The sequence below is a fragment of the Dreissena polymorpha genome, chromosome 4 (assembly GCF_020536995.1).
Source record: "Dreissena polymorpha isolate Duluth1 chromosome 4, UMN_Dpol_1.0, whole genome shotgun sequence".
In the NCBI taxonomy this organism is placed as follows: Eukaryota; Metazoa; Mollusca; class Bivalvia; order Myida; family Dreissenidae; genus Dreissena; species Dreissena polymorpha.
This window is the reverse complement of record NC_068358.1, coordinates 16,064,454-16,079,531: the sequence shown is the minus strand read 5'-3', so window position 1 is coordinate 16,079,531 and position 15,078 is coordinate 16,064,454. Positions and strand designations below refer to the sequence as shown.

General features: G+C 35.6%; 2 protein-coding genes across 2 annotated transcripts in view; one reads left to right on the top strand and one right to left on the bottom strand.

Moving 5' to 3' along the window:
• Positions 1 to 15,078, bottom strand: part of LOC127878249 (serine-rich adhesin for platelets-like) — a 229,202-nt gene that overhangs the window by 167,178 nt on the left and 46,946 nt on the right. The gene's annotated exons all lie outside the window — the stretch shown is intronic.
• The window catches only part of LOC127878247 (multiple epidermal growth factor-like domains protein 10), a 33,487-nt gene continuing 23,253 nt past the window's right edge, over positions 4,845 to 15,078 (top strand). The window contains exons 1-4 of the mRNA XM_052424767.1: positions 4,845 to 4,850; positions 5,171 to 5,309; positions 6,639 to 6,773; positions 7,286 to 7,420. Coding sequence (XP_052280727.1) covers positions 4,845 to 4,850; positions 5,171 to 5,309; positions 6,639 to 6,773; positions 7,286 to 7,420 — 415 coding nt within the window. The remainder of the gene's footprint in view (positions 4,851 to 5,170; positions 5,310 to 6,638; positions 6,774 to 7,285; positions 7,421 to 15,078) is intronic.

The window sequence follows — 15,078 nt, the reverse complement described above, 5'->3', positions numbered from 1 at the left end:
ACGTAACGCTTGAATTAATATCTTCGCTGACGTACAAAAAAAAAACAGAGGTCTTGAATTCAAAACCGCTTCTACCTCTTTCAGATAAGTTAGCAATTCAACATACGTCAACATCTTTTTTCCTATCGCTTTGCGCAAGGCACTTTTAGTTATTCCTACTAAACGTTCGTAAAAACCGCCCATCCATGGAGCCAAATCTATAATGAATACCCATTTTATGTTTGAATAATAATAATTCAATACTTCTCCAGCAGCTGGAGTTTCACTTCTTTATATTGAACAAGAAACATAATTTTCCACATCGTCACTCTGCAAGATACGTTTCCAAATCACGTTCATTGTTTCACTGGATAGTTTAAATTGAGAGGCATTGTCGCTTATGATTTCTTTAGGAGTTCCGCGAACTGCAATAAAACGCCGGAGACCTAACAGGAACTCTTGTGATGTCATGTCTTCCATAATCGCCAAATGTACAGCTCGCGTTACTAAGCATGTAAATAAACATACTCACACTTTTTGCGATCGATCGACACATTTTATGTACATGGGACCGAAATAATCCAAACCAACACGGGTGAAAGGACTTGCTTCATGTACACGTCCTTTTGGAAAAGGAGCCATAGGAGGCATCTTATATGCTCCTCCTTCGTAGCGTCGGCAAATCAAACATTTTTTTCAAAACCTCTCTCACAATTGCACGGCCACTAGGTATTTAAAAACGTTGACGAATCTCACACAAGGTTTGTGATACACCACAATGAAGTAGCTTTTCGTGCGTCCGTTCTTTTATTAAAAGAGTAAATTTGTCATGTTTTGGAAGTTATATTGGTAACTTGGTTGCTGCACTAAGGTTAGCGTTTTCTAGCCGATCTTTGCAGCGAAGAAGACCTACTTCATCAATGTAAACTCCGAGCTGCTTCTGCAATTTATTCCGCTTATTGTTGTTATGTATATCATAGAACTCTTCTGTAAAATTCTTCTTTTGAATTTGTGTCAACCACATTGTTTCTGATTGTTTAATTTCTTCACTTGTAATAGGTGCATTGTCAATTGGAACTCTTTTTAATTTTTTGATGAAACGCAATGCTAGTGATGTTATTCGTAATAACTTGTTGATTGATGAAAATCATTCAATGTTATTGCCTAACGGATTGTCACCCTCTTGTGGTACGATATAGTCAATGCATTGAATTTCGCTTTTGTCCGTTTTATTGAAATCTTGTTCTTCGTCATACGAATCGATGTCAATCTGGCCATTTGACCAATCTTGTTTTGGATTTTGTAGCCACTTTGGACCATTCCACCACATTGCATTATTTTTCAGTCTCTCAACCAATGATCCCCGACTTGCAACATCGGCTGGATTGTCGTTACTTGCAACATATCTAAACTCTAAATATGTATATTCTCTGAGTTCTTTTACTCTATTTTTTACGAATGTTGGTAGTTTCTTGTCCGAATCTATCCATTTCAATGTACACTGAGAATCTGACCACAAATACATGTATTGTATATTTGTAAACATGTTTGTTTTTACGAATTGGAGACAACGTACTCCAATTAAAATCGCCATCAGCTCTAGCTTTGGAATTGTCAGTTGTTTGATTTGACAAATTCTTGTTTTGGAAAACACAACATCCACCTTAACACCATTATATCCATTACTTTCGTGTAGGTATATCACACAAGCATACGCGTTGACGGAGGCGTCACAAAAGCAAATAATGTTCGCGTAACTGATTCACATATGTCTAACAGTCCAACGTAACGCGGCACTTCAATTTGGTGAATATGTTCAATGTCTGATTCTAATGACTTCCATATGCGTTCGTCTTCTGCATCCAACCATTGATCCCAATCATTATGTTTTTTCCACAAGTGTTGGAGAAATACTTTACCCTGCACTGTCACTGATGAAAATAGACCTAACGGACCAAACACAGAGGCTATTTGTTTTATGACGTTCCTTTTGGTGATTGCGCTTGTTTTATGACCCTTGACGTTTGTGCAAATTGATAGTGTGTCCGTTTCAACATTCCATACATGACCAGGAACTTTTTCAGTTGATCTTTTGGTTAAATCTTCACATTGCATGTAATTGTTTACAGCTTCACTATTTGAAATCCATGATCGAAGGTACATTGACGCTTCGTTAAACATGTGTCTTGCTTGGTCATACAGTTTCATCACGCCCTCCTCAGAATCACTTCCGGTTATTAGATTATCGACGTATATATCACGCTGTAATTTGTTGGCTATTTCGCCTTTGTATGATTCTAAATGGCATTTGAGCGTAGCTCCTAATAGAAATGGGGAAGATATGATGCCAAATGGAACACGGCAAAACCGATATTCCTGTATATTGTCACAGCTCACGATCGGGTTTCTTGGGTCTTTTAGCCACATAAAACGAGTGACATCTCGATGATCTTTTCTAAGTCCTATTTGCAGAAATGCTTTCTCGATATCTGCTACAACGGCTATTTTATGAAGACGGAATCTCAGTAGAATGCTGCACACATCGTTTAATAAAACTGGACCTCTATATAAGCACTCGTTTAAAGACTTATTGTTTGAACTAGTTTTGGCAGAGACGTCGTATACAATTCGCAATTTCGTTGATTTCTGAGGTGACAATACTGGGTGAGGTGGTATATAGTGTTTCACACTGTCCTTAACTTCATTAGTTACTGGCTCAATTATACCGTTCTTGAGTTGTTCTTGAATTAAATTATTATAGTTTTCCATCGTATGTTATTTACAGTGAGTTTGTGGATTAATTTTGATTAAAGTATTTAAGTGGATACATGGGCATTACTTGCACAATTTAAATTGTTATACGGTAATTTACAGTAGTACACTTACAAAACCAAGTTAGCTAAATTAATAAAATTCCATTTAAACAACGTTTTTTAAATTACGCAAAACTAGACAATTGTAAAGTTTTTTATTGTAAAACGACATACATTTTTCACTGGTTACAGCCTTCTTGAAGCATTTTTCTCCAAAGATGCTATATAAATATGAAATAAAGCGTTCACGCGTGCATAATAATATGTGTTAAATGGTTACAGCATGCATCCAATGAAATTTGAGACTACCTGCCCCTGTATATATCATTGCCTCGACCATACCATCTGCTTCCATCGTGATGATAATTGTCGCAATAATCAATGCTTATCTTGATTAATGCAACTGCACCGTTGTTAAGTTACTGTATGTTACTGATTAAATACAGTCGTGCCCGGTACTCCTAGGCGTCTAAAAGTTTGCCATGTTTGGACACTGCACATTATTTCCTTACATTTACTTTTGTCATTCTTTGCATCGATCGATGTGATGTTATTTCATTATAAACGGCATTATTTATTAGCAATTATTTGTATTTGCAATCTGAGTTTCCAATATATATGTGTGTGTGTGTGTGTGTGTGTGTGTGTGTGTGTGTGTGTGTGTGTGTGTGTGTGTGTGTGTGTGTGTGTGTGTGTGTGTGTGTGTGTGTGTGTGTGTGTGTGTGTGTGTGTGTGTGTGTGTGTGTGTGTGTGTGTGTGTGTGTGTGTGTGTGTGTGTGTGTGTGTGTGTGGTGTGTGTGTGTGTGTGTGTGTGTGTGTGTGTGTGTGTGTGTGTGTGTGTGTGTGTGTGTGTGTGTGTGTGTGTGTGTGTGTGTGTGTGTGTGTGTGTGTGTGTGTGTGTGTGTGTGTGTGTGTGTGTGTGTGTGTGTGTGTGTGTGTGTGTGTGTGTGTGTGTGTGTGTGTGTTTGTGTGTGTGTGTACGTGTGTGTGTGTGTGTGTGTGTGTGTGTGTGTGTACGTGTGTGTGTACGTGTGTGTGTACGTGTGTGTGTACGTGTGTGTGTACGTGTGTGTGTGTGTGTGTACGTGTGTGTGTACGTGTGTTTGTGTGTGTGTACGTGTGTGTGTACGTGTGTGTGTGTGTGTGTGTGTGTGCGTGCGTGCGTGCGTGCGTGCGTGTGTGTGTGTGTTTGTTTTTACAAACGTCGATTAGAAATATATATACCCAGTATAATATAACATTACAATGTCATTTTGATTCGATTTATATAAGCCTATTAAGTGCATACGAATACCGGACAACATCTTACATTGGCATCACTGTCGACACTTTCATGTTTGCAAATCAGATTGTTGTTGTTCTTATTTTCAATATGTACGCAAAGATCCTTTACATTTCGATCCGCTTGAACAACGGATCACGGATCTTCGCCATGCGAATATCCAAGCACAAGCTGATATTTGTTTTGAAATGAAAGAAACAACAACAACTTTGATCAAGAGATCAAGATCATATTCATCAGTCATCGTTTACTTCATGGTCATCATCTTCATCGTCAAAAATTTAACTTTTAGTATAGTTCCGTTGTTGTTAATGGATTTATACCGAGTTAAACACGAGAAACAAACCTTTTCTATTTTACCCCCGCGCGTTTAACCTTGTCGTAACTTTGTCACGTGACCAGTAGCTATCGATTAGCGTACATCGAAGCGCCGAGGTTATACATTTTGATGTACCCACTGACGTCTTTTTTCTAATATAACTTTTATTTCTCGGCCGATTCTGACCAAGTATATATCATTAGAAAGCCTACGTTTCGTAGTTTTCAGATATATAAATACATATATGAAGTTTTTTTCTAATTTGTGCAGCCCGGCGAGTTATAACTTTAACTTTTGCAAATATCATACCGTTTTAGAATCTATATTTACGGTAAACATGGTCGCACTTTATACCGATTTGAAGCGTTTATATTTGGAGTTCAGTTTTTAAAACTGCATCTTGCATAGGAGAATAGAATGTTGTATATGATAGCAAAAAAGGGGTTTAAAAATGAAAGTAAATACGAAATGAATTGTTACGAAAGTAAAACGCGGTCATAACGATCCGAACTGATGCTACGGTCTTGGCGATTATGCTTTTGTTTAGATACCGGTCATTTAATTTCTTTAGGCATGATTATTATATTTTTTATGGAATAAAGTGAAATATTTTGTTCACGAAACATATCAATAAAGCTAATTATAATTGAAGCTTAATAAATTTACGATTACAGCTCTTAGTTATAACACAGACAGGTAGCTAATTTTATGATTTCATTTTATGAAAAGTTGAGATCCCTTTGAACAATATAATAATTTGTCTATGATTTCAATTAGTATGGGAGTTATTGCCACTGTGGTAATACGATTCTTAATGCAACCCAAAAGCCAGAGTCAGAGTGTGCTACTATTTGTTCGGGCGATAGAAGTCAGCTTTGTGGCAGCTATAACAGGATTTACCTCTACAGACATTGGGGTACATGTTCTGTTTTGCACTAGATAATTTAGAACGTAATACGCGTTTAATCACTTGAGGCAATACACACGCCGTTCAAACGAATATGTCATACTACGCGATTGAAATAGCATGCACTAAGTTTTTCTGATTTTGACAGTTTATCAATTCTTAACACTTGTTCAGCTTTGTATGCGTACCAATTTACATTTTTAACAGGCGTTTTGAGAAGGTGAATTGCAAATAATGCTATATGTATTAATAATATTTTTACTATGTAGAACTTAATAACGTATCCTCAAACCGGCTGTGAAAGTATTTCACCTTTTAATTAATCTTAAAAGGTTTTTTATCCTCAGTATCAATTTAAATGACAAACATGGATACATCTTCATTTTTATCAGATTAAGCTAAGTTGCAAATTATTGCACAATGATCCACCGCAGTATAAGTTATTTACTATAAGTAGAAATCAACAAATCCCTAGGTTCAAACAACATTTATGTCGCATAAATATTCGCGTACACAAGTTTAAGGTAATTGTTTAGAAAAAACAATAAATTGCAACTTTGTTCATTTTTAATGTTTACCTTATAAAACTATCATATTTTTTTACTAAGGTCAAGTTTTTTTGTGTGTTTACATTGTATTTCTAATGCCTTTTATCAAAATGCCACTTTGGCAATGGGCCTAAGAGAAGAATCGCTTGATGATGAATCATTTATTTTAAACGCGACCAAAGAGGAGAAAATGCTAACTCCTAAAAGCAAAATACAGTTTGTACGGGTTACGGGGACAACCAATATCTATTTTTTGGTATTTTTTTAATTATTATATACCGACAAGCAACGAACGTTCTTTCACGCTGATTGTTAATTGCACGTATCCTTAGAATAACCTCACATTTTATGGACAACTTCTCCGGTGATTGCATAAAACACGCGCGTATTTAAAATTGAGACATAATTATTCGGGTCCATTTTTATTCGGTCCTGCCTTACAACGTTGGAAACTATTTTGTCTACCACAAGCATAGCAAAAAGTTCGGGAAAGATATTTAATTCATGTAATATTGGTTACTCAACCACTCAAAAGGTTAGACGGTTATTCTGTTGATCGCAAAATAAAATAATTAATCCTTAAAAGAATCAATAAAAGATACCAAATTGCGTTATTCCTATAAAATACAATTGATGTATTGGAAACCTTAAACAAACATGGAAATAAATGACACATATTGACCTAGTTTCGTGGTATAATGGGAATGTGTTGCAAAATCTCTGAGTTGCACTCGTCGTGTTCATACACTTACTATCAAATCATGAACACACCACACGTTTTCGTTGTCAGATTGCCCAGTCGGAAATTACAGCATTAACTGTGCCAAGCAATGCCATTGCCGTGAGGGCCCATGCGACAAGGCTACGGGTGCATGTGGAAATGATGGCTGTAAAGACGGATGGAAAGGAACAGCGTGTAATGAAAGTAAGTTTTCAAATTATATAATAAAAACATACACGCACAAATCAAACAAATATCTCATATATTTAAATAAGGTATGTAGCGTCCCCATGTCATGCTCTTCAACAGAAAGATCATTTTAGACTCATACATGTTCAAAGATATATATGAACCCATGGTAACGTCCGCATATTATACTTTAAAATCTGTTAACAGATTGACCATGTTAGATTCATAAATGTGCAAATACATTTACGAACATGGACATGTACAGCAGTATCAGTGCAGATTTTGATTAATCATCTCAGCTGTAATGTTATGCACATAAAATGTAATGCACATAAACAGTGTAAATTGTATTAAGTTGTTGCATATGGACGACAAAACTGACGAAGAGACGCTTGTTTAAGTTAAACAATTATGTAATTGGGCACACAATTTGCAATTTACACAATTTACGGTAATGTGTTCATGTTTGTTGTTAAACGAAACACATGTCAATCGTGTTACAAGAATTTCCACTTGTTTGTTTTCAGGCTGCGAACTCGGAAGCTACAGTGTTAACTGTTCCAAGCAATGCAATTGCCGTGTTGGCCCATGCGACGGTGTTACGGGTGCATGTGGTTATGCGGGCTGTAAAGATGGATGGACAGGAATATCGTGCAATCAAAGTAAGTGCTTAATTTCTATAAAATATACAAACAATCAAAAAACAAACGAGCATTAAACAAATATCTCAAATATGTACATAACATAAGGCTTTAGATTCGAACATGTGCATAAATATTTGTGAACACATATTATTAACAGTGATTTTGGGAATTAATTTTGATTAAAGTATTCGAGTGGATAAATGGGCATTACTTGCACAATTTAAATTGTTATACGGTAATTCACAGTACAGACCGTTCACTTACAAAACCAAGTTTGCTAAATTTATACAATTCCATTGAAACGAAACAAAGTTTCTCAAATTACGCAAAACTAAACAATTGTAAAGTTCTTTTATTGTAAAACGGCATACATTTATCACTGGTTACAGCCTTCTCGAAGCATTTTTCAACAAAGATGATATATAAATATTAAATAAAGCGTTCACACATGAATAATAATAAGTGTTAAATGGTTACAGCATGCATCCAATGAAATTTGAGACTACCTGCCCCTGTATATATCATTGCCTCGATCATACCATCTGCTTCCATCTTGATGATAATTGTCGCAATAATCAATGCTTATCTTGATTGATGCAACTGCACCGTTGTTACGTTACTGTGTGGTACTGATTAAATACAGTCGTGCCCGGTACTCCTAGGCATCTCAAAGGTTGCCATGTTTGGACACTGCACATTATTATTCTTACATTTACTTTTGTCATTCTTTGCATCGATCGATGTGATGTTTATTTCATTATAAACGGCATTATTTATAAGCAATTATTTGTATTTGCAATCTGAATTTCCAAAAAAAAATCACTTTCTCATTAGTTAATAAAATACTTACAAATATTTAATAATAAAGTATTATTACCTGACACAGTTGTGAAATCGACTTGATGTGAGTTATAAACTATTTTCTTTTGCAGATCTTGATTTTCTCTATATATATATATTGTTACGAAAGTAAAACGCGGTCATAACGATCCGAACTGATGCTACGGTCTTGGCGATTATGCTTTTGTTTAGATACCGGCCATTTAATTTCTTTAGGCATGATTATTATATATTTTTATGGAATAAAGTGAAATATTATGTTCACGAAACATATCAATAAAGCTAATTATAATTGAAGCTTAATAAATTTACGATTACAGCTCTTAGTTATAACACAGACAGGGAGCTAATTTTATGATTTCATTTTATGAAAAGTTGAGATCCCTTTGAACAATATAATAATTTGTCTATGATTTCAATTAGTATGGGAGTTATTGCCACTGTGGTTATACGCTTCTTAATGCAACCCAAAAGTCAGAGTCAGAGTGTGCTACTATTTGTTCGGGCGACAGAAGTCAGCTTTGTGGCAGCTATAACAGGATTAACCTCTACAGACATTGGGGTACATGTTCTGTTTTGTATCTATATATGTATATATATATGTTTTTGTGTGTGTGTGTGTGTGTGTGTGTTTGTTTTAATAAACGTCGATTAAAATTATATTTACCCAGTATTACATAACATTACAATGTGATTTTGATCCGATTTATATAAGCCTATTAAGTGCATACGAATACCGGACAACATCGTACATTGGCATCACTGTCGACACTATCATGTTTGCAAATCAGAGTGTTGTTGTTCTTATTTTCAATATGTACGCAAAGATCCGTTACATCTCGATTCGCTGGAACAACGGATCACGGATCTTCGCCATGCGAATATCCAAGCACAAGCTGATATTTGTTTTGACATGAAAGAAACAACTACAACTTTGATCAAGAGATCAGGATCATATTTATCAGTCATCGTTTACTTCATGGTCATCATCGTCATCAGCATCAACATCACCAGTATTACCATCATCATCTTCTTTACCACCATCGTTGTCGTCGTCGTCATTATCAGCACACTTCCATCATCATTCATTTGAAAATCCCTGAAATATGTTATGATCATTTATGATTCGCGTTATGATTATCACGATAAATATAACCAATACAATTATTCCAATATTATCGTTCTATTATGATTTAAACGCAATATGAAATTATAATGATAACAATGAAAATTTAACTCACCCGGACCATTATCAGCGTGTATTGTGCACTAGATGTCTTCGCATCCATGGGTGTTGAGCACATAGTCTATCATAGAAATGTCAGCGTCTGGTCCCTGGGCTTTAGTTCCATCTGCACCGATGCTCTCATTTTCGTCGATAAGAAAATTCAATTGACGTGACTGTCCATCAATTTTCATTCCAAAAATGTGGACTTTTCTTAACGATGCGAAATATAATGGCCCCATCTGTCGTGCATGGTGCGGTAAACCTACACTTTGCGCGAAATGAAATGTGAAGTGGTTTGATCGTTCAGCTCGAAATAGATGTGACGTTTTTTTTGCTTTTTTAATGAGACTGATGTAAAGGTCTCTCTTTTTTTGTGCCAAATCAATAAGACTATGCATTTCTTCAGTGGAAGCTTGTTTGTCCTCTTCCGATACTGAATCTATAATTTTATTTCGCAGCTTCTCACAGGTCTCGCACACATCGTCTCTAGGGGATGCAACCTTTATGCAGGCACTCCATAATGACTGAAAGGAGCTTTTTTCAAAAAACGCACACCAGCCTCTGGACAGCTTGCTATGTACAGCTTATGAATGTTAATTTTCGTTGTACCGCTGTGTATGTATATCGGTGCCGTATTGTCTCTCCCACGCGGAGCTGCAGGTTGTGGAATTCTGATTTTTTCCGCACACTTGTGGACGAATTGGACAACGAGCTCAACATCGGTAACGACCAGAGCATGTTTTGGTTTCCTTCCAGTATTTCCATGTCGGCGTGGTCCCCGACCGGTCTTGTTCAATGACTGCCTTATTGATTTGAATGCACAGCGTCCTATGTCAAATAACAATCTGAACATGTATGTACATATTTCCTGACCGCAGAATGTGTATTTGCCACGAATTAACATTCTCTTTTTCCCACGCTTTGTAGAGTCATTTGTGGGACCTTCGGACAAACAGCCTTTAATGTACATTTCCTTTTCTTCCCTCGTCATTTCCCGCGTATCAAGGATGTGTTGGAGGCATCACATTTATCGTTTCTAAGCTCATCCACAGCAAGATTCGTGGAAACGTCAATGGCTATCATCCTGTGAAAACGCATCACCGTCAATCATCACTTCTATCATCGTCAGTGGAGTCACTGCTTGATTCCGCAGGCTGCGCAGAAAAGAAGGAATCAATGCGGTTTTCCATTACAGCGATACATGCACCTTCTGCATTGTCGTCATCGGAGGAGAGTTGTTGAGAATGTGCAGGCGTACATAATGGTGGTCTACCAAAATTCTCAGAAAATATACTTTCGAGTTCCTGAAAACAATAAATTTACGACATATCGATTCGATACTATGCATCAAACATAAACTAAAAAAATCGCATCAATTTACATTTTCTTAAAATACTTGTTTCATTTAATATTTAGACCTAAAATAATTAGCTAACAAAATTATAAACAAACTGGAAGCGAACTCTATTCCTCAGCGTGGTGCGAGTCTGGCTTACCATCTGAGCTATTGATGTTGTCGTATTTACGCCTCACACAATAAGATAAAGAAATGAAGTAGAATCATTTTACTACAAATAACATATTTCAAACCTCTGTCGTTGACTGCACACTAAAGAAAATGTGTAATTTATGATTAATTTTGGGAAAAAATACATTTAATACCACAAACATATCAAAAAGGCAACTTCAATATACAACAGTCAAATTTGCAATAGTTTCAAGCAGTTCAACGTGAGACGAAGATTATAGTGCTTACTTCAATATAAATAAGTTCAATAACAATTGAATGGTGGTTAAATTGTTGCATATTAAACATGGCATTGCTGTATATTATTTTTGGGACCTTGTTTTGTAAATAATTCGTCACATAAATTGCAATCGGATTTAAACCCATGTATTGCATACAAATGGGCGCCATTTTATGATCGTCACTTTTCCACACCGAGTTTTGCATCAATATCGGTGTTAATATAAATATATCTATAAAAAACAAATTTTATACGTGCATAAATTTACATCTATCTCCAACTCCATTGGTATCCAATACAACAGTAATAACTTTAAAAACCACTCTGTAAATCACAAATATAATTTAAACTCCGCGTAAATGCACTGCGTAAACTCGCATGTAACGACGTTATAATAAGTCGGATTTTCCCAACCTCATCACTAATGTCACTAATGCAGGTTTTGTCGTGGAACGGCTCATATATATTGCCGAATTTCGTTAATGTGATGTTAAAACATGCTTCTATCAAATAAACAGTTCTAGATTATTTCATTTAACTAATTTGTTCTGATTAAAAATAGGCGAAAGTTATTCTTAATGTACAACGTCGCATCATCATTGCAAAAAGCGTTGGCTTTTATGCTTGATTACTGAATTAAACAATATTGGAGCAGAGAACGTTAAAGTATTTACTTTTGGTTTAACACTTTTGATACAATATTACAAACATTTTCCCTTAATTAAAACAAACCTTGTATGCAATCTATATTGATACAATGTTTGATATTGGTCAGTATTGATCTCCGAAAAGTTCAAGGATTGTATTCACGTCCATGCAAAAGGCGTGTATTTGGCTGCATGAGCGCTGATAAGCTGATAAGATTATGGAGCGGACTAGGTTTACAGCTGGCATCATGTTATTCACAAAGATAGGATTTTATCAAGTGTGGCCAGCGCAAATATGGAACAATGTTAATGTTTGATATTGGGAAAGCATGGTAATTGTTGGTCCCACAACACAAGCATGATAGATCTACATGAATGCACTTTCAAATAATTCATACATAACACGTTGTTGTTGTAAGACTTCCCAATTAGAAGTTACATCGTAAACTGTAACACAACCGTTACCACGCGGTTCGCAGTATCAAAGTATCGCGATTACGATATAACGTGTCATGTCATTCATGTAGTTATATATACATAAGCTTTTCATTCTATCAGAGGCACCTTGACCGCTGGGTCCGATGCAGCCTTAATGGTAACGTGCTGTGAACATAGAGATATATCTTACACTGCCTAGTATTCAGCTATAACTTTATTATGGCCGAAGATTAGGGTCCGAAAAATCTTCAAAAACTGTGTCAGAGACGAAAATAAAAAATGTTACATTGAACAATAATAACGAATATAAAACTTCGCAATACTAGAAGTCTATGATCTTAATTTAGGTATACAAAATTATGGCCTCCGAATCTGTAACTGGTATTAAGTTTATTCCTTATTAAGTAGCATTTTCGGAAATTTTACTATTTTAAATGATGTGTGTGATATTTCAGCTTGATTTAATTATTTGGTCTGTCACATTTCTGCATTCAGTATACTTTATTTGACAAACAACACTAAAAAACAAGTATGTTATAGGCGATAATAACGAACCGGCATTTTCTGACTAAGTATACATTATATTTAACCAACAAGTACTACATATACATGAAAATCAAATGCCTTATCTTACTGAAACATAACTTAAGAAAGAACAAACAAAAATTATAAATCAAACAAAATTATTGTAATACAATTAAAAGACTGTTTTTAAATGATGACACTCTTTCTTCGATGCTAAATAAGAAAATAGAATGAGGTGCGCTTACTTTGGCGTAGGACTGGTCATCACCCAGACCATGGCCCTTTTTTCGGGTCCCAACGTTGTCCGAACTATATTTCAAGATCTCAAAATATTCCGTTTGTCTGCACGAGCGAGAATAATATGTGCATTGTGTAGGCATATACAGCGCAATTGTTACGCAAACTTCGGCGTGTTACTTGTTACTGATTATTTAAACCGGGAAAGGACCTGACATTTTCTTCATTAAAAATTAAATAAAAAAGGTACATTAAACATTTAAAAAAAATATTGCAATACATGTTTGTATTTTATTTAGTAAAACAAAGTTTCTCTTTAACGGCTGCAAAAAGATACAAGTTGCATCACTTTTGGCGTAATACGACCGACTTTCCCAGTTGTAATCTACATGCATAGGTCATTGGGTTTATAACGTTCCATTTTATTTATATTTTCTCTCTGATAGGCGTTTCTTGTTTGATTTAATTATTTTTATTTTTTTAGCAGTCACATAAACAATCAAGCTATGTAATATGGAATTTTTACATCCATTATTGCTGCTTCTTCCTGTATTTGTGCGATGATTATCTGAGATATTAACTCCATGACATTATATTCTCAAATCTTTTTCTATAAAGAAGGAATGTAGTTGACAATTGTTAATAGTTTTATTTGATCGTTCGTCAAAAAGTTGTAACTCTGTTACTCTTGTATCTTCAATGCAATTGAGTAATTAAATAGTAATTAAATTGAATGCGTTTTAATTCCCTTTTATTATTGTTTAATTTGAGTTACAATGCTATGACGTTAAATTTTATTTACACTTAAATGTATAATGAATATTGCTGGGCCAAGTGTGAGGTTGAGCGCTCTATAACCAGGTTTAAACCCCCAATGCTCTGAATTGACCGTTCCAAGGCGGTGACCCCAGCTTTATTCATATTTTGTGTTTATGTTGGTTTGTATTGTGCTGTTTTGTACTGTTTGGGCAATCGGTCACTTGTCTTAAATAAAGGACCAACTAATTGTTTTTAATGAAAATTCAATAATGCTCCAGCAGCTGGAGTTTCACTTCTTTATTTTGTATAGGTCCCCTTGGTCTCAAATCGTGTTCTAAGATTAAAAGTCCTCGGATATTTCGTTGGTCGACACGAGTAAGAAAACGTATTTTGACTAACCATCGAGATAACCACGGCTGTTGTGTAGGTCCTAAGGGCCCCTTTATCATGTACCAAAAATGAAGGTCGCCGAATTTACTGTTGGTCTTCTCGAAAAAAACGCCGGACCTACAAAATCTATGACGAAAACACGCTTTTACAGCGAGTATGATCATAGTTTTTTATATAAAATATTCAAGCATATCGAAGGAACTTTCCAGTAGACACATCTTGGCCGCCGCTGCATACGCGATCGCGTATGTATGGTTACGTCATTGAGCTCGCGATGACGTTAACACTGTCCGAAATGTAGGCATTCGGAACGAAAACGGAGAGAAATAGTTACTCTTAAATCGGTTTAGGACGCTTCACCATCGAGGTGTTTGCTGTTTTGTAAATCATCAAGGTCCATGTGTACCTAGGTTGAAGGTCGCCTTATTTACCGTTTTCCTGCATGGACGAGAAAATGCACAATCGCACTTGCATAATCAATGAAGAAGACACGCCATCAAAGTTATTATGCAACTTTATTATGTAAGAGGTACATGGACAGCTGCTTCCGATGCGGTCACTTCTTAATGGTTACGTGTTGATACCGCTTTGCATTTATTCATATCCCTTCGTTACTGTTAACGTATGCAAATAGAATAAGCTACACAAAGAATATCTAGTATTAAGCTATCTCATTGTCTTGGCCAGAGGTAAGGGTAAGATAATACTTCAAGAACTGTAGTAGAACACGGAGCGTATATTGACAGGAGTTTAAACGAGTATTTGACCCTTACAGTAGTAAATTCAATTTTATTCAAAAACTAATCATCCGATTTAATTGGTCTATACGTTATCTTGTTGATTATTAGTTCCTCTTTTAAACAA